Source organism: Perissodus microlepis, chromosome 20 (genome assembly GCF_051167445.1).
Source record: "Perissodus microlepis isolate ML-2025 ecotype Zambia chromosome 20, ASM5116744v1, whole genome shotgun sequence".
In the NCBI taxonomy this organism is placed as follows: domain Eukaryota; kingdom Metazoa; phylum Chordata; class Actinopteri; order Cichliformes; family Cichlidae; genus Perissodus; species Perissodus microlepis.
This window is the reverse complement of record NC_140480.1, coordinates 32,846,658-32,869,473: the sequence shown is the minus strand read 5'-3', so window position 1 is coordinate 32,869,473 and position 22,816 is coordinate 32,846,658. Positions and strand designations below refer to the sequence as shown.

The 22,816-nt window shown below is 40.2% G+C and overlaps 2 protein-coding genes across 2 annotated transcripts in view; one reads left to right on the top strand and one right to left on the bottom strand.

Annotated features, from left to right (window-relative positions):
- The window catches only part of bcap31 (B cell receptor associated protein 31), a 30,417-nt gene extending 21,085 nt beyond the window's left edge, over nt 1-9,332 (top strand). Inside the window, exons 6-8 of the mRNA XM_084916798.1 lie at nt 7,277-7,403; nt 7,533-7,633; nt 8,466-9,332. Of these exons, the coding sequence (XP_084772924.1) occupies nt 7,277-7,403; nt 7,533-7,633; nt 8,466-8,492 (255 nt within the window). The 3' untranslated portion in view covers nt 8,493-9,332. The remainder of the gene's footprint in view (nt 1-7,276; nt 7,404-7,532; nt 7,634-8,465) is intronic.
- A 6,410-nt stretch (nt 9,333-15,742) lies between these two features.
- Nucleotides 15,743-22,816, bottom strand: part of slc6a8 (solute carrier family 6 member 8) — a 42,610-nt gene continuing 35,536 nt past the window's right edge. The window contains exon 13 of the mRNA XM_084916097.1: nt 15,743-22,589. Within this exon, the coding sequence (XP_084772223.1) occupies nt 22,455-22,589 (135 nt within the window). The 3' untranslated portion in view covers nt 15,743-22,454. The remainder of the gene's footprint in view (nt 22,590-22,816) is intronic.

Below are 22,816 nucleotides of genomic sequence, written 5' to 3'. Positions count from 1 at the left end.
TAATGGCATCAAATCAGTTGCCTCAAAGCGCTTTATACTGTAAGGTCAAGACCCTACAATAATTATAATAATAACAATAATAATGATACAGTTAGAATTTTTTCAAAAGTGTATTTTTTAAAACTAAAATGTTTTGTCACAGCTAGTTTAGTTCACTGTAATAACCTTGTTAACCTCCTATAATGCTTGCCTTTTTATTTTTACATCTGTTTCTACATTTTAAAAAAGCTGCTCGTGTTTCACTTTTACTGTAAATTTATAGTTTGTGACTCGACCGCTCGCTGCTCTGTGATCTTTGGTGCGTCGGTCTGATGACCTCGTGCCGTCGGGTTCAGTTCAGAGCAGTGAAACCAGGTTTTATGGCCTCGTCAGTTAAAGGACTAAAGCTCAGCAGCTGTTTAACTCCGTCACACTGAGTGAATACGCCAACGCATCGGTCTGACAAACTTATTGATGCTCTGAATATTTCTCAATTAGGTTCTGTCTGTTTCCAGCTTACAGCGAGTCACAGGAAGATTTTCCACCGTCTGCTTTAAAAAAAAAAAAAAATTACAAAACTAATCGAATGAATTATGAAATGAAATAAATCCAGTAATCCTCATGACTCCAGTTCCTCCCTCAGCAGAAATGGAAACTGAAGATGTCACCACCACTTTGGTCTCACACACACACACACACACACACACAGTTATGGTTTCATAATGCAGCGTGAATCAAATTTGAAAATGTTTAAACGAGCACGAACGCTGATTTTCCTCACGTCACCCTGCATGAATTCTTGTTCTTGAGTAGTTTGGAGTAGGGCTGGGCGATATGGCCTAAAATGCATATCACGGTATAATTTGAAGCATGTGCAGTAACGATATATATCGCAATATATTCTTTTCTTCTGTATAACATATTTTACACACTATAAGGGGCACTTAAAATCCTTTAATTTTCTGAAAAATCGACAGTATGCCTTATGTAGGAATTCTGGTTGTGCTTACTGACCTCGAACCGATTTTATGTGGTACACGGTGCACAGAAATCTATCACAAAATATTTAGTACGACTTTGGTAAGCTATGAAGGCGCACCGCTTGATGGATTGCTGGAGCGTTACGGCTACCATAGTCAGGAGGCTTGCGGAGTAATCCAAAACTAGGTCCAAAACTCCGCTTCAGGTCCCAAAGTCAAACGAACTCTGCGGCATCACTGAGAGTTAAAAACGGTCTAAATTCTTTCATCTTTAATAAAATCATCAGCGTTGCTGTTTTACCAGGTGTAACTGTCGCTGTCACTTGGTGTTCGCTCGCTCTGCGGTAGAGTATCACTTCCTGTTCCTGCTCAAACACAGTGGTGTTTCTGAGTAGCTTATTTGCTTAGCAATTTAATTAACAACTTTTAAATACATTCTTCTTTCATAGTATAATCTTCACGTGCTTCATCCGAAGCACACTTTCTGTGTACTCACTACCTAATTTATAGCCAAAGTATTCACTCACTGTCTCTGTACTGTTTCGCTAGCTTAGCTTAGCTCGTAGCCGACTCGTTAGCACCATGGCTACTTCACCTGTCCCTCCTGCACTTTCTTGCTCATTGTGTCAGATGTTTAGTTACTCCTCGGCCTCCTTTAGCAGTAATGATATCTGTAACAAATGTAGCATATTTGCAGCTCTGGAGGCCAGGATTACTGAATTGGAGACTCGGCTTCGCACCCTTCATTCACCCGTAGCTAGCCAGGCCCCTGTAGCTGGTGCAGCCGAAGATAGCGTAGGCCCCGCTAGCTGTTCCCCGGCAGACCCCAAGCAGCTGGGGAAAGAGGGCGGCTGGGTCACGGTGAGGAGGAAGCATAGTCCTAAACAGAAGCCCCAGGTACACCACCAACCCGTTCATGTGTCTAACCGTTTTTCCCCACTCGGTGACACACCCGCCGGGGGTCAAACTCTGGTAATTGGTGATTCTGTTCTCAGACATGTGAAGCTAGAGACACCGGCAACCATAGTCAATTGTCTTCCAGGGGCCAGAGCAGGCGACATTGAAGGAAATTTAAAACTGCTGGCTAAGGGTAAACGTAAATTCAGTAAAATCATAATTCACGTCGGCAGTAATGACACCCGGTTACACCAATCGGAGGTCACTAAAATCAATATTGAATCGATGTGCAACTTTGCTAAAACAATGTCGGACTCTGTAGTTTTCTCTGGTCCCCTCCCCAATCAGACCAGGAGTGACATGTTTAGCCGCATGTTCTCCTTAAATTGCTGGCTGTCTGAGTGGTGTCCCAGAAACGATGTGGGCTTCATAGATAATTGGCAAACCTTCTGGAGGAAACCTGGTCTTGTTAGGAGAGACTGCATCCATCCCACTTTGGATGGAGCAGCTCTCATTTCTAGAAATATGGACAAATTTATTAAATCCCCCAAAATATGACTATCCAGAGTTGGGACCAGGAAGCAGAGTTGCAGTCTTACACGCCTCTCTGCAGCTTCTCTCCTCCTGCTACCCCCCTAAAAACCCATCTCCATAGAGACTGTGTCAGCTTCCAAAAAGACAAAAAACAAACTAAAAACCAGCAACAAACAACTTAAACATAAACAATCAAAAAGAAAGAACAGTACAGTATCCACATCTGAACCAAAGAGTAAAACAGTGAAATGTGGATTATTAAATATTAGGTCTCTCTCCTCCAAGTCTCTGTTAGTACATGACTTAATAATTGATCAACAAATTGATTTACTCTGCCTTACAGAAACCTGGTTACAGCAGGATGATTATGTTAGTTTAAATGAATCAACACCCCCGAGTCATTCTAACTACCAGAAACCTCGAAGCACAGGCCGAGGGGGCGGTGTGGCAGCAATTTTTCACACCAGCCTATTAATTAATGAAAGACCAAGACAGACTTTTAATTCATTTGAAAGCCTGATGCTTAACATTGTCCACCCCAGCTGTGAAACTCAGAAACCAGTCTTACTTGTTATCATCTATCGTCCACCTGGGCCTTACACAGAGTTTGTCTGATTTCTCAGACTTTATATCTAATTTAGTTCTGAGCTCAAATAAAATAATTATTGTGGGTGATTTTAACATCCATGTAGATGCTAAAAATGACAGCCTCAACATGGCATTTAGTCTGTTATTAGACTCAATTGGCTTCTCTCAAAATGTAAAAGAACCCACCCACCACTTTAATCACACTCTAGATCTTGTTTTAACATATGGCATAGAAACTGAACATTTAACAGTGTTTCCTGAAAACCCTCTCCTGTCTGATCATTTCCTGATAACATTTACATTTACAATAATTGATTACACAGCGGTGGAGAGTAGATTTTATCAAAGTAGATGTCTTTCTGAAAGCGCTGTAACTAAGTTTAAGAATATAATCCACCCACTGTTATCATCTTCAATGCCCTGTACCAACACAGAGCAGAGCAGCTATCTGAACGCTACCCCAACAGAGGTCGATTATCTTGTTAATAATTTCACCTCCTCACTACGTACGACTCTGGATACTGTAGCTCCAGTGAAAACTAAAGTCTCTAATCAGAAGTACCTGACTCCGTGGTATAATTCTCAAACACGTACCCTAAAGCAGATGACTCGTAATCTGGAGAGGAAATGGCGTGTCACAAATTTAGAGGATCATCATTTAGCCTGGAGAAATAGTTTGCTGCTTTATAAGAAAGCCCTCCGCAAAGCCAGAACATCTTACTATTCATCACTGATTGAAGAAAATAAGAACAACCCCAGGTTTCTCTTCAGCACTGTAGCCAGGCTGACAAACAGTCAGAGCTCTTTTGAGCCAACCATCCCTTTAACGTTAACTAGTAATGACTTCATGAACTTCTTCACAAATAAAATTTTTATCATTAGAGAAAAAATTACCAGTAATCATCCCACAGATGTAATATTATCTACAGCTACTCTTAGTACCATTGATGTTAAGTTAGACTCTTTTTCTCCAATTGATCTTTCTGAGTTAACTTCAATAATTACTTCCTCCAAACCATCAACGTGTCTTTTAGACCCCATTCCTACAAAACTGCTCAAAGAAGTCCTGCCATTAATTAATTCTTCGATCTTAAATATGATCAACCTATCTCTAATAATCGGCTATGTACCACAGGCCTTCAAGCTGGCTGTAGTTAAACCTTTACTCAAAAAGCCATCTCTAGACCCAGCAGTCTTAGCTAATTATAGGCCAATCTCCAACCTTCCTTTCATATCAAACATCCTTGAAAGAGTAGTTGTCAAACAGCTAACAGATCATCTGCAGAGGAATGGTTTATTTGAAGAGTTTCAGTCAGGTTTCAGAGCTCATCACAGCACAGAAACAGCTTTAGTGAAGGTTACAAATGATCTTCTTATGGCCTCTGACAGTGGACTCATCTCTGTGCTTGTCCTGCTAGACCTCAGTGCAGCGTTCGATACTGTTGACCATAATATCCTATTAGAGCGATTAGAACATGCTGTAGGTATTACAGGTACTGCACTGCAGTGGTTTGTATCATATCTATCTAATAGACTCCAATTTGTGCATGTAAATGGAGAGTCCTCTTCACACACTGAGGTTAATTATGGAGTTCCACAGGGTTCAGTGCTAGGACCAGTTCTGTTTACATTATACATGCTTCCCTTAGGCAGCATCATTAGAAGACATAGCATACATTTCCACTGCTATGCCGATGACACCCAGCTCTATCTGTCCATGAAGCCAGATAACACACACCAATGAGTTAAACTGCAGGAATGTCTTAAAGACATAAAGACCTGGATGGCCGCTAACTTTCTGCTTCTTAATTCAGATAAAACTGAGGTTATTGTACTCGGCCCTGAAAATCTTAGAAATATGGTATCTAACCAGATTCATACTCTGGATGGCATTACCTTGGCCTCCAGTAACGCTGTGAGGAACCTTGGAGTCATTTTTGACCAGGACATGTCCTTCAACGCACATATTAAACAAATATGTAAGACTGCTTTCTTCCATTTGCGCAACATCTCTAAAATTAGAAATATCCTGTCTCAGAGTGACGCTGAAAAACTAGTTCATGCATTTATTACTTCCAGGCTGGACGACTGTAATTCATTATTATCAGGATGTCCAAAAAACTCCCTGAAAAGCCTTCAGCTAATCCAAAATGCTGCAGCAAGAGTACTGACAGGGACTAGAAGGAGAGAGCATATTTCTCCTGTTTTGGCTTCCCTTCATTGGCTTCCTGTTAAGTCCAGAATTGAATTCAAAATCCTGCTCCTCACATACAAGGTCTTAAATAATCAGGCCCCATCTTATCTTAATGACCTTGTAGTACCATATCACCCTATTAGAGCACTTCGCTCTCGCTCTGCAGGCCTACTTGTTGTTCCTAGAGTATTTAAAAGTAGAATGGGAGGCAGAGCCTTCAGTTTTCAGGCCCCTCTTCTGTGGAACCAGCTTCCAGTTTGGATTCGGGAGACAGACACTATCTCTACTTTTAAGATTAGGCTTAAAACTTTCCTTTTTGCTAAAGCATATAGTTAGGGCTGGACCAGGTGACCCTGAATCCTCCCTTAGTTATGCTGCAATAGACGTAGGCTGCCGGGGGATTCCCATGATGCATTGAGTTTTTCCTTTCCAGTCACCTTTCTCACTCACTATGTATTAATAGACCTCTCTGCATTGAATCATATCTGTTATTAACCTCTGTCTCTCTTCCACAGCATGTCTTTATCCTGTCTTCCTTCTCTCACCCCAACCGGTCGCAGCAGATGGCCGCCCCTCCCTGAGCCTGGTTCTGCCAGAGGTTTCTTCCTGTTAAAAGGGAGTTTTTCCTTCCCACTGTCGCCAAAGTGCTTGCTCATAGGGGGTCATATGATTGTTGGGTTTTTCTCTGTATCTATGAAGCGCCTTGAGGCGACTTTCGTTGTGATTTGACGCTATATAAATAAAATTGAATTGAATTGAATTGAACTATGAAGTTTAACATCCAGGCATCCGTGAAAACAGAATTTATTAAATTTAACGGCGTTAGAAGTTAGCAGGAAGTTAGCTCGCTAGCTTCCACCTAAACATGATATAGCATGTTCTGACTGAGAGATTTCTGAAAAAATTAAAACGTACAGCTCTGCTGTCACTTCCAACATAAATGAAGACAGAAAACTAAACAGCAGTGACGTTTGTAGGGTTACTGAAGTTGGGCTAGCTGGTATATAATGATGTGCTACGTGATCGCTAGCAAAACAGCTACGTTAGCATAACATTAGCACAGTGAAGCTGAAGGATGAACACTAACTTTTTCCCATGCAATAAAAGTTAACGTGAGGGTCTCTGGTGGTCAGGGACAAATGCAATCGCATGGCAGGATGCTATACACGGGCCAAACTTCAGTTAGGAGAACAACTGAGATAATCCATCCACAGTACGAGGTTAGTTATTAGTATACTGCAACAACATGGGAATAGAGCAGCTGTGATAGATTTCAGCATTAATGAATCAATGGTACGGATGTGGAGGAAGCGCAGTTTTTGCTTTCCCTGTATTCCAGAACTGCTTTGCCTCTTTGCTATTACTGTCGCCGGCATGATTTGCAGATGATGTTGTTTTTAGCCGCTGCAATGCTTTCGACCATAACAAGCGCAGCTTGATGACACCATCAACTCGTGGTAGAGCGGTATAGTCAAAATCTCTACCGTTGGCCAAATTTATATCGTTTCTACCATATATCGTTTATACCGCCCATCCCTAGTTTGGAGAAAATGCAGTTTGCTGCAGACGGGTCGTTAAGATTTCAGCTGCTGTTATTTGTTTTGTTTTGTTTTTTGTTGGCAGTGTTAAATTAAGTCAACGTCTGGCTCATAAGAGTCAAGCGCTACTTTCTAACAAACTCCAAATTCACTTGTTCTCCCAAAATCTCCGTTAGTCAGCATTTCAGAAGTTTTTAAAGTGGTCAAGAATCTGTGGTCAGCCCTTAAATGCAGGCTGCGAAGCAGGAAACACAAAATATGTGTCACTGCCAAAACCTTCAGCCATGACCGAGCTCCTGATGAATGAAAAGGTCAGGTATGGACCAATGAGCACAGTTGTGGTATGAAGCAGCGGTGCACAGCCGGTGTGTTGCTGTAACGGTTCTCTGGACTCAAACTGGGTCAAAAGTTTGGAGTTATCTGTGTCAAACGGAAAGATTTCAAATATGCATTAGGCTTCTTTCAGGTCTCTGGACCAGAATTTAAATAGTTTTGTGAATTAGAGCAAACACCTGGCAGATGTTAAAGGGCTCCTTTTTTTAAAAAATATTTATTTGTTTTTCTAGAAACTGCGTGAGGCTGGTCTTGAGCTGCCGGAGGCTGGGAAGAAAGGACCAGGACCACAGGAGGAGAACAAGACTCTGAAGGAGGAGGTGAAGAGCCTGAAGGAGGAGCTGGAAGCCACCAAGAAAGGTAAGGTGGAGGAAATGCAGTCAGTAGGTAAAATCCACAAGAGATGAGGAGGAGAAGAAGTTAAAGGAGGAAGACTGAGACAGAGAAGATGAGATCTGAGTGAAAATGAGAAATCTGTTTGTTTCACAGCTCTGCAGAAGTCGGACAACGACGTTCGTGCCATGAAGACACAGTCCGCGAACCTGACGGTGGAGTACGACAGACTGCTGGACGAGCACAGCAAACTCCTGGTAACACACACACACACACTAAAATCTCCAAAACAAGAATTTAAAAAACAGGCAAAAGCACGCAGGAACCAAGGCACAGAGCCCCCTGACGGCCCTTGTTTAGTCATTGCTTAAACATGCATTCACTTCTGTTATCCACCAGGGGGCGATACCTGAGGTTGCAAAAGAGAGGTTTCTGGTCCTGTAGAGGTTAATGGGAGAGATGGCCCTCCGCCCTGACCTCTGTAAACATTTACTGATGAGTTGATGAGCTCAGTCACTCACTGGAGGCCATAAATAAAATACTTAGTCCACTTTTCTTTAACATTGGTCTTTCTAAGTGTGAAAACGAGGATTATCCAGGATACACTGAGCGGAGGGCACAGCGATATTTAGCGTGTGTGTGAGATCAGTTACAGTTACAGCAGCTCGTCCAGCTTAAATCATATACCGCACAAACTCTGACAGCAGATTTGTGTAACATATATGTAAAATCACGTGATTTAGTCTCGAGTTTCAGCTGCTCGTGTTCTGGATCCAGTTCAGGCTGAGCTGACGATCTAACATGACGTTATATTTATACGTCCTAATAAGAGACAGTTTTAAATAAAGGATCAGACTCCTGCAACATTGTTTTCATATTTTCACATTAAATTTAGTCACAAATTACACTCTGATTTAATCGCAGATCTGAAACACGCCGTATCAGCTTAAAGAACTAACGCTCTGTGATGATGCTCGTCATGAATTTGTTTGTGATGTCTGTCTTTACCCGACACGGACAACACGGTTTGACATGGTTTGGCTGCATGTTGTCATGGCGATCAGCTGTTTTTATGTTTTTTATCTGCAGGCGAAGAGCGACAAGAAATCAGACTGAGGAGGACATCGACGGTTCCCGGCTTCTTTCATCTTCATCACCGTCCTCAGCAAACTGTCTGCTGCCTCTGCTTCCACCTCTGCGATGTGATGTCACCGACTTTTGGGCCAGCTGACATCACCGATGGCTGTGATTGGTTAATCAGACTGAGCTCCAACATAAGAATGTCGGTTTACTGTCAGACTTCCTGTGTCACTGTTTACGCCTCTGAAGTGTTTCTGTTTTTCTCTCTTCTGTCCACTTTGCTGTTTAAAGGCCAGCTTTGGGGTTTTGTTGTCCTTTAAACAGCTGACCTTTTCCTTCACTTTCCATAAACTGTTTTCTTCTGAGGACATTCCCTGATTAACATTTGTGGAGCAAAGTAAATCCAAACAATGAATCCTGTTCCCTGCAGGAAAAGACCATCTTCATTCCAAAATAAAAGCATTTTGTCCTCTCTGCACATTCTGGGTTAAAATCATGGTTAAAAAAAGTCCAAAGGATGGCTGTGCCGTCAGATTTCCTTCTTTCTTAAACTGTAACTTCCATCGAGACTCTTGTGAATATGAATGTTTGGAGCTGCAGCAAAGATCACTTATTACGAGCAAAACAAGACTCCGGTGTCTCCTCTGGTTTCTTCTTCTGGTTTGCCTGAACTCTTCCGTCACTGTTAGCCGTGTGCTGAACACACACTTTAAATTTTGGAGCTGTTTGATGCTCCACTTTCGGTTATTCATTACAAAATGTTAAGTAAAGAAAAGAAAAGGCACCTGTGTCTGTTCTGCTTGTGTGGCGTGATCAGATTTTTGTTGTTGTGTCTTTAATGACGTGTCACAATAAACATGGATGATTTCAACAACAGTAAGACCCCGTGTGGTGCAAAAGGGTTTGATATGTCAGGTTTTTATAGGCTTAAAAAAGAGGAAATTAGTGATGGGAGGAGGGCTGATGATCAGCTGATCATGAAACCATTTTTTTTTCTTTGCTTGAAAGAAAAAGTGCTTTTATCTTTGAGGATGGATCAGAGTCACCACCTTATCCCTCTATAAAAACACGAGCAGGTTTTTTTCTGAAAAGGTTTAATCATTATTTTTCTTGTTTATGTGGAACTTCTGGTTTCTTGGTTTTTGTTGGGGGAAAGTGGACGCAGCTTTCACCTCAGTTTACCGTTTGGCTGTGGGTCGATTTCTGATAGTTCTCATGTACGAGCGTCACTTCACGTCTTTACTCGGGTTTTGTTTTCGTTTTAATTCTCATGAGGTTTATTCTGCAATTAATGGCACTTTTTTTAAAATCACGATTTTGATATTTTAATGCATTATTTTGTTCTTTCTTTAAAAAAAATAAACATCTCATTTTGCCACATTTCCACTTGGACTATTTTGAAGCCTTTTCTCCTTTAAACGCACTGTAATTGCGGTTAGTCTCCAAATCTCAAAGGCTGCGTGTCTGAGTGACGTCACAGAAGGAAAAATATTTTCTGTTTTGAATTCAACCATATTGTGACCGCTCTGTTGACACAGGTTAAGAAGCGATCCCCTAAATATTAATATGTAAAACAAACTGTTTGTGGTGATGGATGAAAGTGTTTTATTTAATCACCTACAATTTATCTGGAGTTTTTCTTTTTTACAGTAATTTTTTTACTTCTGTTAAAGAACATTTTGTTCATTGTGGGTTTAAGTTCTTATGAAAGCTTCTGTCGTCTATTTTATGAGTGAGGCTAACTTTTTTTTTTCCTCCATTTGAAGAAGAATTTGAACTTTATGGCCATATACTTTAATATCATTAATATAGAATCACTCGTGGGTTTTTTGATGCAGTGAAACGTTTCACTCGATCTTTCCTGTAAAAAATAGAATAAATTGTTTCTCCCAATGGAAAAAATCAAATTCAGGCTCTTAGTAAAATGGAAAACGTCAAAACTTTCTGATTCTGATTCTAAAGGAGTCGGAGGTTTTTCAGAAGCATACATTTCATTTTTCAAATAAAATTTGAGGAATGTTTCCTGGAAGTGATCTGAAAGCAGACCCTGTAAGTTAAAGTGTTACCACCTCAATCAGTGGTTTAAGATCTGCTGCATGTGTTTGTTCTGTTTCAGTCACAACCTTCAATAAACTGACAGAAACTCCGACAGAGCCCTTCATCAGGACGATTATATTCAGATCAAACTTTGTGTCGATTCTTTTTCTTTCTCGTGGCTAAACTTGGTGCCGCATCTTCACCTCCTCTTCACACTTAAAAAGGCAGCTGTTGGTCTAAATGGGCGTTTGGCATTAGAAACTGGTTTGAGCCGCACGGCCGAGCCTTCCCACCATCCCGCTGGCTCAGCTTTCTCCATAGATCCAAGCGCTGACTTTTTTTAAGCCTCCAGTATTTCTTGTCAGCTGCTTCCTGGAAGTTCAGACTGTGTTTGAGCCGTTCAGGCCTCAGTGAATATTTATAATGATCAACAGACCTGCTGCTTTCATGGCCACAGTGCATGCAGTACAGCAGAGGATTTGAAAGAAAATTTGATGTCCTGCTGGTTGAAGATCTGGTGTGTTTCGTTAAATATCGTCGGATTGAATCTCCTTTAACATGGACTGTAGCCTGCTTTACTTTTCTTAGATGTTTCTTAAACACATCACATGACCACAGGAGGACAACAAGACTCTGATCACAGTCATAAAGTTACAGTTTGGAAACGAGGACAGCTATAAGGATATTCTGCCATAAGTCTAAACCAAAGACTAAGTGAAAAACTGATCAGAGTAAAAACATTTTCTTAAAATTTGTGTCTGTTTCAGGGTTTAGGTTTGATGGGATAGAATTAGGTTCAGCGTACAGGACTTGGCACGCAGTTGTGGTTGAAAGTAGAGTTAAGAAACTTAATGTGAACAAATATCCTCAAAGATTTGGGCTCCTCCTCAGACACAAGATTTTGCCTCATAACACTGAAACGTTGTGGGGTCTCTGTGAAAAAGTTCGAGAACCTAAATTAACCTAATAAGTGTGTATTTTGGACTGAGAGGTGAAACCTGAGTACCGGGACCCTAATACAAACAAATATACTACCAAAAGTTTGGACACAAACTTTTGTTTTCATGAATATTTAAATTGTAGATTCTTACTGAAGGCATCAAAACTATGAACGAACACATGCAAAAGTACGGAGCAAACAAAAAAAATCCTACTAAATAAGTCTTAATATGTTTTATATTTTAGATTCCTGAAAGTAGCCGCCCTTTGTTGTGTTACCAGCGCTGCAAACCCTTGAACGTCTCTGTCAGCTTCATGATGAAGTCACCTGAGATGGTTTCACTTCACATCTGTGCTTTGTGCCTCATTTGTGGTATTTCTTGCCTTCTTAATGAGGTTGAGACCATCAGTTGTGTTGTGCAAAAGTCCGGTTGGCAGACAGCTGACAGCCCTGTTTGACAACTGTTAGAATTCAAGAACTGAAGTTCAGTCAGTCCAGGAAAATTCTTAAAACTTTGAATGAAGCGCAGTTTATGACCTCAGACACTAACTTAACTGAACTGAATAAAACATTTAGTCCTTTTTTTCTATGTTGGTCTCCAGGATCAACACGTTATTGAGTGGAGGGCACACCGACTTAAAGGTATATTTAGCAGCTGCTCGACTCGTGTGTGTGATCAGTTACAGTCAGGCTGAGCTTCTAAAAGCGTTTTCAGATATTTGATTTGACACTTGAAGCTCAACAGATGCAAAGTGTCATTTTATATTCACACAGGTCACAAGCTGCACTCTGTTGGCAGATAGATATTGTGCGCCATATCTGTAATTCAGAGTAAGAAGAGCTCTGTGATGATCTGGAATAAATTTGGATAACAAAAGGAAAATAGATCAAAGTTTGTCCGAGTGATGATTGTCACCCCCAAGTCAAAGTCGAACCAGTTTAACGCCGTGTCCCTTGTGAGAGTAAATGGATGACACAGTTTGGCTGCAATTTACTGAAGCAATCAGCTTCAATAAGCCTAAATAAAATAATTACACATAAAAAAACATCTTCAAATCAGACAAATCAGTGATCACTGAAGTCATTAGAAGTAGACCATGATTGATTTTAATGGATCATTGAGGCAAGCGTACGTACACCCAGAGTTTTAATATTCCATTACCTTACCTAAGAAAGTTTTCCTTTCTTCTGAAATTTAGAGGTCTGCTTCTCAAACTCATTCATGATTGGAGTGGCCATCATGGATCGGCTCGAGATAGTTTAAAATATATCAAGCATCCAAAGCAATTGACAGTGCATGAGAGTGGGGAAGAAGAGAGCACAGACAGGGTGGAGTAGGTGGAGACAAGTGTCTGGAGCAATTTGTTACAGAAGGGTGGCAGCAAGAGTGGAGCAGAGGTTTACAAGGTGGTAGAGAGACCTGCTGTGATAAATGGTTTGGACATAGTGGCACTGACAAAAAGACAGGACGTCGAGCAAGAGGAGGGACAGGGCAGGAGGAAAAGAGGAAGACCGCAAACATTATGCATGGATGTAGTGAAGAAGAGCATGCAGAGCAGCCAAAACAAGTCATTCTGCAAACTTTTATTTTCCCCACAGAAGTCGGATTCATTGAACTTCATTCTTAATTCTATATTTACTCTCCCCCACCTGTAGGGGCTGTATGACCCTCAGTTTAAAGACCACTAGTGTAATAAATAAAACCTATTTTATGTCGAAAAATAGGTTTTATTTGTCGAAAATGGAAGATTTCACAACATGATATGCTCTACCAGAAAGTGAGAGACTATGGAGCACAATGGGAGAAGAAGGAGACTTACAGGTGAGCTGTTCAGCACTGAAATGGGCCAATAACTAAACTCAGTACATAAAGCAGGGGTGGGCAACTCCAGGCCTCAAGTGCCGGTGTCCTGCAGGTTTTAAATATCACCCTGGGTCAACACATCTGAATCAAATGTCCAGTTCATTTTCGGGCCTCTGGAGAACTTCAAGACATGTCGAGGAGGTAATTTAGCCTTTAAATCAACTGTGTTGGCTCAAGGACACATCTAAAACCTGCAGGGCACCGGCCCTTGAGGCCTGGAGTTCCCTCACCCCTGACATAAAACCACATCTCCCCTCCTCCATGTGGTGACAGCAGATGGTTTGGTCCAGCTCCGCCCTCTGCCTCCTGTTTTGTTCACCTGGAGCAGCACACAGGTAATGAAGTTTAGTGTAAACCTAATGTGACGGACTGAAATACTGTCTAGTTCTTAACTGTTTTTTAAATTGTGTGCTCATGGATAAAGCCAAGGACATTTCAGTGCACGAGAGGGGCTTCAGTGTATAAGCAACAACCTGCAGGGCTGAAAGATTAAGCTAGCATACAAGTACTCAAAGCTGCAGTTCTTCTAGTTACCACTTGAAGCTGCCTCCATTGGAGTTAATAGAGATAGACTCTTATTTTAAAATATAGAAATTTAGAGATGAAAATAACATGTTTACATCCAGGTGCAAATGTTTCTTCTTTTAAATTGTTTTTGTTCTTGTTTTTTTCTGGCTTATTTCTCCCATCATAGCAATTGTATAATGGGCTAGTTTTCTTAATAACTTATCCATATGGGTAATGTTAAGGTTTAAAGTTATAGTTTGGAACTGGACCCCTTCACTGTGCTGGTGGTGGTGGTACTTTCTGCATCATTTTTATGGAATAATCTGACATACTGTCCAACAAGTCTGCCTCCCAGCGCTGCTGAGTGAAATGCTGCTACTTAGTTTGACTAATATGGTGCTTAGTATGGTAGATGTGGTTTGCTAACAAATTATTCAGAACTTAGTAAAATTATTCATAACTCTTGTCTAAATATGATCACTCCAAAAAATAAAATGTTAGCTGCCAAATTGCAAATGTTTAGGCTTCAAAATGCAAAGTTTAGAAGTCAGTAGGTGACATAAAAATGGGTATTTCTGCAGTCTGTGCTACATCAAATACAAACAACCCCATCTACAGACAGATGCTACAGATGTTTTATAAATTTGTAATTTAACTGTCTTAGATGGACTTGTGCATAAAGATACTTGGGTGTCATCTGCATAGTGAAGGAACTGTATGTAGTGTTTGGCTGTATTACAATTGTCAACAATTTTTCAGAAGTCATCTACTTCCAAGATAACATTACTCTTTTTTTGAAGAGGTGAATCCAAAAATATAACATTGAAAATAGCCGATTCCAAGCTATTTAATGTTTAGATGAGTTTTAAATGATAAGCTTCTTGTCTTCTCACCTTTTAATTGTCGTTTGATATGTCACCTTTTTTGTAATTATTCATAAAAAGAATGTCATTATAGAGTAGACATCTTATAAAATATTAAATTATGAGAATTATTCCCTCTCAAAGGCTGCCAGGAAAGTCAAGGTGTGTGAGGGTAAGATGTTGTGACAAAGCATCAGTTTCAGCATTTACCCAGAATATTATACATGTAGATATGTTGCTTTCATCACTTGGCTACATGTCTGTGTATGGATGAGAAGACATCAATCCATCCAATTTATGCCACATATTCCTAAGTCCGCCCAGTGATCTCTCAAGAACAGTACTTTCAAAAGCTTGTTGTGGAAGAAAAATAAAAACATTGCCTGTGGTGTATTTTTACATGCTTTAAAAAGGATACTAACAAGGTCACATATGAGGTCAGAAGGTTGAAAAGTTATCATTTGTCAATTGTTATAGTAAAATTAATACAATCATAATTTCATTAAAGTTGAATGAGTTGTTTAAGAAGACTGGCAATCTAAAATTAGCATCTAATCTTTTCTAAAATTCAGGCGTTATGATGTATATGAAGACATTTTCCCACTTTAAGTTAAAAACTTTCGCTTTCAGCATTGAAATAGCAGCATCCCATTAAAACTGGAGCCAACTAATAGATTAAAGCATCAGTTTCAGTACCACAGTCACCAATGTTTGACTACATAAGGGGCAGAAGCATTCTGGCTGTAGAGCAGTGTTGTGTGAGGGAAGTGTGATGGTGAAGAAGTATTGGCCCCAGCAAAGAACCTTGTGGAACTCCATCATTAACTTTTGTTTGTCTTTATGTAAACAAATGAAATGTTCTCCTCTTGGTCACAGAGAGAAGTCCATTGACTGAATCAGTCTGTTTTTTGCTTTAGGTTCCTGAAAATCTGAGTCTGTAATTGACAAAATAAAAAAGTGTGAATAAAAGTGAAGTTTTATTAATGTGAGCGTAAAACCAGTGGGATGTAACCAGTTAATAACTCTCCTTCAGTGGACCTTATATACTCCAATAACCACACAGATAGATCAGCTGTTTGTTGTGACATTAGTTTTATTGCTGTTAGTTTACTGGGTGGTGAATGAGCACAGTGATCACAGCAGCTGGCAGCATGGAGACCCTCGCAGGGGTCAAAGGTCGATGAAACACAGGTGACACCGACAGGGCTCAAAGTTAACTCTCTAACATTGACTCTGTAAAATTTTTGGCTGGTGACTCGTTAACATGAAGCCCCCGAGTTACGTTATTGTCATTAGTACGACTACTAGTTACTTCGTTAAGCTACTTAATCAAGAGTCTGCTCTACAGTTATGTATGGAAGACTGTGGTTTACACAAATCACAAAGACACAGTTACAACACTGAGGGCACCATGTAGCTGTGTCTGAGCTGGGACAGAGGCAGGACCTGTTGGCTGAAGTCTTTCCTGTCTGTTGCGTGTACACGTTCACTCAGAATCTGTTACAGTGAATGGGTTCAATTAATGAGATGATGTTTAGCTACGGTACTTTTGCCTGACTGTGATTGGATGGTTGTTTGGTTTTGTACTTTGCCTTCAGTGGAAGCTACTGTGAGAGTCATTTCACTCACTTGACTTCCAATTATTTTAGCTTGATCTTGTGTACACTTCAGTGTTTTTATTGAACCCTTAATTGATTTCAGCAGGTTTTAATTGTCAGGGGTCTCTGTCTCTGTTTCCAGCCCAAACTTGATGACATTTCCCAGGGGAGGAGAGCGCCTCCTGCTGGTTCCACTGCTGCAAAAATCCCACCTGAGGTCAGCTTCCCAAAAAAATATTTCACACAGTGATATTTTTGGTTGTTTTTCCACAGCACCAGTTATTTGCTTTTCCCAGAAAACCTTCCTGTTCTGTCAAGAAACGAAACCTTAATGCATCATCTCGTTTCTTTGCGTGTTCCCTTTTAGGGTTCCGTAGTTCTGGTTTATTTGGATGTTAAATATTTTGGCAACTTATCGGCTGTAAAATAACCGCTAAACATTCTGCTAACATCTCTGCTGTGAGTGTTATCTACTTTACATGGGTCTGAGAACAGCAGGAGGATTCTGGGAAATAAACGCTCTCCACTGAAGGAAACCAGCTGAGCGAAGTATCATTTATCAAAAACCTGAAGTGAACAATCGGACAGTCAGAGCAACATGGACAAGTTCAGGGATAAAATTTAAATGTAGAAAAAGCATCCGTTCTGTTCTCTTTCATAAGATTTTAAAAGCAACGTTTTAACTTGATTGAATTAAAATATAAAACTTAAAAACTGAATGCAGAATCCAGATGCTGCATTGAGTCATTTTTGTTGTCTGAATGTCTGATTGTTCGTCCAGAAACACGCCGGCTGAAGCACAACCGTTTGCATAGCATGTTCAGTTCACACCATCACCTGTGACATCACTCACTTCAGCCTGAGTGAGGAAAACTAAAAAGAGCCACCTCCCTGCACCTGTGCAGGTGTGTTTTACAGCATCCAGCCTGGCCGTTTCCAGTCACAGTTTTGGATTAATGACTCTGTCACAACATGTGTTTTGGCAGAAGAGCACACACACAAACTGACATGAAACAACATTGATTTTGTAACATACATGTTCATTTTCTTAAATGGCTGTAGATTCTTTTTGTTTTTTCACACTCTGACCCACCCAGGCTCCAGTCCGGAAACAAGACGAGAACACTACAATACAACTTTTAAAAAAAATCAAACATTGAACATTAAACTGAGTTTGATTGGTTATTGCTGCAAGTTTAGTTTTATTAATGAAATAGTTATCAGTGACATTAGTTACTGATAACTTAGCGAGTCATCTGTACATTTTAAAAATTAGAAACTTTGTCTTTGATCAGTTCTTGAATTAGTTGTGTACAATAACTGAAAGAAGGGTTTGTATTGAAGTATTTTTGAGCTGACGACTTTTGTTTTGGCTCCTAGAAGACGTCCCAGCACACTGCAGCAGAACGCTGCACAAAAGGCATCCTCGCTTTGGATTCTCATTTAAATATGAAAAGTTTGATCGACAGATGAATCCTAAACATTCTGGGAACTGCCTCATCTGAGCTCTGCACTCTTTCCCTTAAACCCCATTTAAGGTGGTTTGCTCTTTGAGAATTGTAAGAGAGTCTTTTGTGTATTTGGGTAACTGTAAAAGTTCCAACCACAACAAGCTCCTCATAAGCAGGATTCCTCTTCTTTCTCTAATTTAAAACCCTTCTTTATTTTTCTCTTAAACATTATTTTTTGTTCCCTTATTTTTGATTTGTTCACGTTTTTGTCAGCGAGAAGCACAATTATTTTCAGGTCACTGATTCTGAAGAAAACGGGAAGATTCTCAGGCTAACTATGGGCTTTTTCTTAAAACATCAAACTTTTAATATAGATTTACATCAGAGGTATTGATATAATTGAAAAGTAGAAGTCATAGCAAATCCAAAGAATTGTGTTTTTGAAGCATTTTTTATGCAGATGATGTTTGACTTTACAGCCCAAATACTGTTTTTTAAGTCCCTTTGTTTGGTCTTCATAATTAGGTTTCCATTTGGTCTGAAAATGACTGAGTTTGTCTTGTTTGTGTCCATTATGCTATGTTGACTTCTTACTTTGCATAAACCAAACATGATAGAGGGCGACTGTTATCATTGTTGTAAAGGATGCAGGTTTTTGAACTCAATAATTTCATCCGACTCATTTATTTGACTGGATTAAAACCTCCATCCGTTCTGATTGAACAGGGCTTTAAGCCAGAGATTAAATACAGAAACCAGATTTGTGTCTGTTTTGCTGATTCTGCTAATGCTGTTCTTTAAGTTCTTGGGTATCTGGCTGTAATTAAGGTCTTAAACTAACCGGTGGAGTATCTTAGTGTTTGTTTTGTTTATCTTTTCAGCTGCACGCATGTTGGCATTGTCACTCCAGGTCTGACCACCTCACTATACTGAGATAGTGAGTGGCAGGAGCTTCCTAATGACTTCAAATGGCAGTTACAGTCAGCAATTATCAGCAAATTTACTTTAAAGGATTGTTTGTCATACTTTTCTATCAAACTCAAGTAATGACGTGAGAGCCGTGGGGGGGTCGTTGGGAGAACACTGATATTGATTAAAACACAAAGAATAAAAATCATCTAAAGCTAAAAATCACTTGAGCACTTTGAACATTAGAAGTCAGTAAAAGTAAAAGAGAGAACCCAACAATTCCCTTTTGAAGTTTGCTCAGATCCACACGAAACCTCGACAGTCTTCATATCACTGCATCGCAGCAAGCCCGCCGGAATAATAGCCCCGCCCTACGCTGGTTGTTCACGTTAGCTAGTCAGACACCTGGTCAAAGGCCTCGCAGCATCAGTGTGTATCAGCAACATTAAATTTAAAAAAAAAATCAACATAAAAATCCCCAGTTTAAGTTGTTTTAAAGCATGACTTTTTGTTTTCATTGGTGTCGGAGAACTGTAAAGATTCCCACAATCCCCCTCCTGCTACCAGTCGGTACTGCTGACAAAACTTTGCATAAAAAGCCAAAAGAAATTTGCTTTGAAAGTCTGAATGAGGAGTGAGGTAGCCTGAAGCTCGAGGCACCGCTTTGCTTGTGCTTGTCAGCTAAACGTGAACAATCAGCCAGAAATCATCATCATCATTATCGCAATTATATACTGCATCAAATATAGATAACACACAAAGATATTCAATATATATATATTTGTCATATTGTATGTATCAGCAAAATAAAAGCCTCCATAAAATAAATCTCTGATTAATCTTACAATATGTAAAACAAAACGCGATTTCTAACACGATTCTTTTTTAAAAGTGCTAGCAATTTCTTTTTTTTTTTTTTTACAGTAATGTGCAAATGTAGGTAATTTTCGCATATTTGACATTCTAATTGTTATAGTTCCCCATGATGGGTGGATGGTGAGGGGTTGCTAGGAGACAGAGTTATAGACACGCCCCCGCAGACTGCTGATTGGTTTGATATAAACCAGAGCCGTACACAGGACGTCCTGTAGGGCTCTGGGTTTGGCTAGTCAACCGTTCAGGCTCTAGAGTTAAGACAACAATGTAAGGCAATGCTTGGCACCACACTGAGTCCTCCGGCTCTCATCTCTCCACCAGCTGACCGGACGGCAGGTGAACACGGACTCGGTTTTAAAGTCAAATCAGGTCTTTTTCTGGTCTCCAGACTAAAGGTGCATTTTGGGTCCACTAAGCAAATCAGTGGAAGTCCTGTTGATAGTTTTTGTAGCTAATTTTGAGGTTCATATTTCACTTCAGCAATTTTTCTTAAATTTAAACACTTTTTGAAGTGTGTTTCAGTACTTTAGTGTCTGCTCTTCTGTATGGGGCTTTTTTGTGCAGACGATTTGCACAGGGTTCACACATTTCCAACGTTATAAAATCATTAACACTAGAAATTAGCCCCGTGCTATTTTTCAGTTAAAGAAAAAAAAAAAAAAAAAAAAAAAAAAAAAAAAAAGGTGTAGCACCCAGCTAAATCATATTTATCAGTTTAAGCAATACAAATGACCCCTTACTGTCATTTTCTGCTGTTAATCTTATACAAATAATAATATTTAATTGTGTACAGTTACATAAATTTGTCTACGACTGACAGTGTGAGTGTGATTTCTTGTTTTAGTTTATTTTTGTCATTTAAAAATGTGTTTAAGTGTTTTAAGTTTCAATTAATTATAATACTTTTGTGCATATATTGCAGTCTAACTTCATGAATGTGAGTTAGTGTTACTCAGTCGATGCATTGTGTAAGGAAGAGCGCCGATGTACTTATATTATCATTTTATTGATGCTTTTCTTATTTCAATTCAGAAAGTATTTTATTCAAACCAATCTCACATCGATATTTATTTTTCTTTTTCTTGAGGAATCTTAGAAACCTGTTAAATGTTTTGTAATAGATTCTAATATTGGACCTCTTGGTGGTTTTACGTACAGAGCAGTCACTAGAGTGCGAATGTCTAATTTCCATTACTGTGCGGAGACGAGGTTAACCACATACAGAGGCAGCGTTGCTTGTTTGAGGAGCAACACCCAAAGGGAGGCCCTAAAAAAAAACGGCTAGAATGATATGAACTCTGATCACACAGGAAAAGTTTAAGTGTATGAAACTGAGAATGTGAGATGGAAGGTGCCACCATCAGTGGTTCAGTAGGAAGAAGTGAGGTTTGGATGGAGGACTGCAGCATCGATGAGACAGAGACGAGGCAGAGAGAAGAGCTAACAGGTTGATTTTGGCAGCCTGGAGCCCTGGTCTAGGATCAGCCCTGCAGGGCAGGCAGCGCCCCATTTGGCACTTCAGTCGACCTGGGGGACACTGAACGAAGCCCGACCTCTGACCTGGTTCGCACGCAGGCCTGAACCTCCTCACAGGGAGGTCAGACACATGACAGGGAGGGGTTAAAGGTCAGATCCAGTGAGATTTCAGTCTAGTTTCAAATCAGTTTCAAAAGCTGACGGCATCTGTGTGTTTGCATCTGGTTGGGGTTAAAAGCTCTGAGGAGATTTTACTGATCTTATTAATTGTTTTTGATTGGATTCAATTTAAAGTCCTTGTTATAACTCTGACTGAAGTCTCTCTGGACATTTCCCTCTGAGATCAGATCTGTTGTTGCAGATCAGAGGTCAGCGGTCAGAGAAGCACGACACTGCTCAGGAGCCAGGATTGTTCTGGGATCAGTAGTAAAAAGCTGGTGATTTGTAGTATTTAGCTTCAGCAGAGCTGCACCGATATACTGAAACGTTCAAAAGGAATCAGGGCAGCAGTTTGAGTTTTAGGGTTTGGGCCTCAACAATCAAAGTGCTCAAAGGGTGTCTGAGGGTGTTTTCAGGACTCTCTGAGCACAGTCTGGCTTCCTGGACCGCTGGTTTGCTTGATAACAGGAGGTTGAACTTTTTACTCTCCAGTCCTGGAGATCGTTCAACCCGATAGTTCTGGTTCTCGGTTGATCTTTTCTTCCATTTTTATGTTTGATGACGGGACTGCGTCTCAGACTATTTCCTATCATTTATTAAATCCTGTTGCAAAGCAAATGACCTCTGTTAATTTTCTGGGGGTCAGTCAGTCTGTCTGTCTACAACTCTGTCTGTGTGAATAAACGGCCATTTTTTAAAAAATAAAAATCAGTGAGCACAAGTCCCTTTAACATTTAATAATGAGATGATTGTATGTAATGGCAGTTTATCAGTTAACGTTTCATCCCACCCACCCAGAGAGAAGAGCATTGATACTACCGATCATCGGTGATGGAGGAAACCTGACCTCCAACTTCGACCTCGACAGCAGACACTCTTTTGTTTTGTTTTTTTAGAGAACACAAAATGATTCTGCCTTCAGTGAAAACTTTAGATTACCCTTATTTAGCATTTTATCCACATTCATGGAGAGTATTTCTTTTTCCTGGTTGTTCGAGGTTGTTGGAATTATGAAGCTTTCTGAAGGAGCTGTGTCACTCCTCTTCTGCTTTGTTCTTTTCTAGGTATTAAAAAAAATCTTTAGTATTGGTCATTTTGGTGACATGAAGAGACCAACTGATCAATAGGTCCAAGGAGACCCATCAGTCAATTAATCAAAGGGCAAAGGCAATCAATCAGTCCACAAATCTAATCAATCACTTCGAGTCCTTTCTGAGGCCTCTGTATGGGTTGGAGGTAAAGCTGAAGGTCGAGTTCGAGTGTGGTGCTGTCGGTTGTCTGGTCAGAGGTGGATGGATGGACGGGGATGGAGTCCTGCCTACATGACACTCTCGAAGATGATGACTTTGTTGTCATCGGTGCCGGGCGACATGGAGCTCAAGGACTTGATATCCGGGGCCATGTACTCCAAGTGATGGGCTCCCCACACCGGAGTGGTCAGGTGGGCCCAACGCTGCAACACATCAACAAACGCGTGGTCACACAGATTGCAAGTCATGTGATCTGGAGGAATCGCTTGGTTTGATTAAACCTTTTCCTGTTTAGAAGTTAGACATGCTGACCTGGACTGTGCAAACTAAATTATCTCCATTTCAAAGCAAATACTTTTTGTGTCTCTAGACGTATACCCAACAAAATTTCCTTAGTAAGGCCTCAGTCACAACTGGTTGGTAAGAGGTT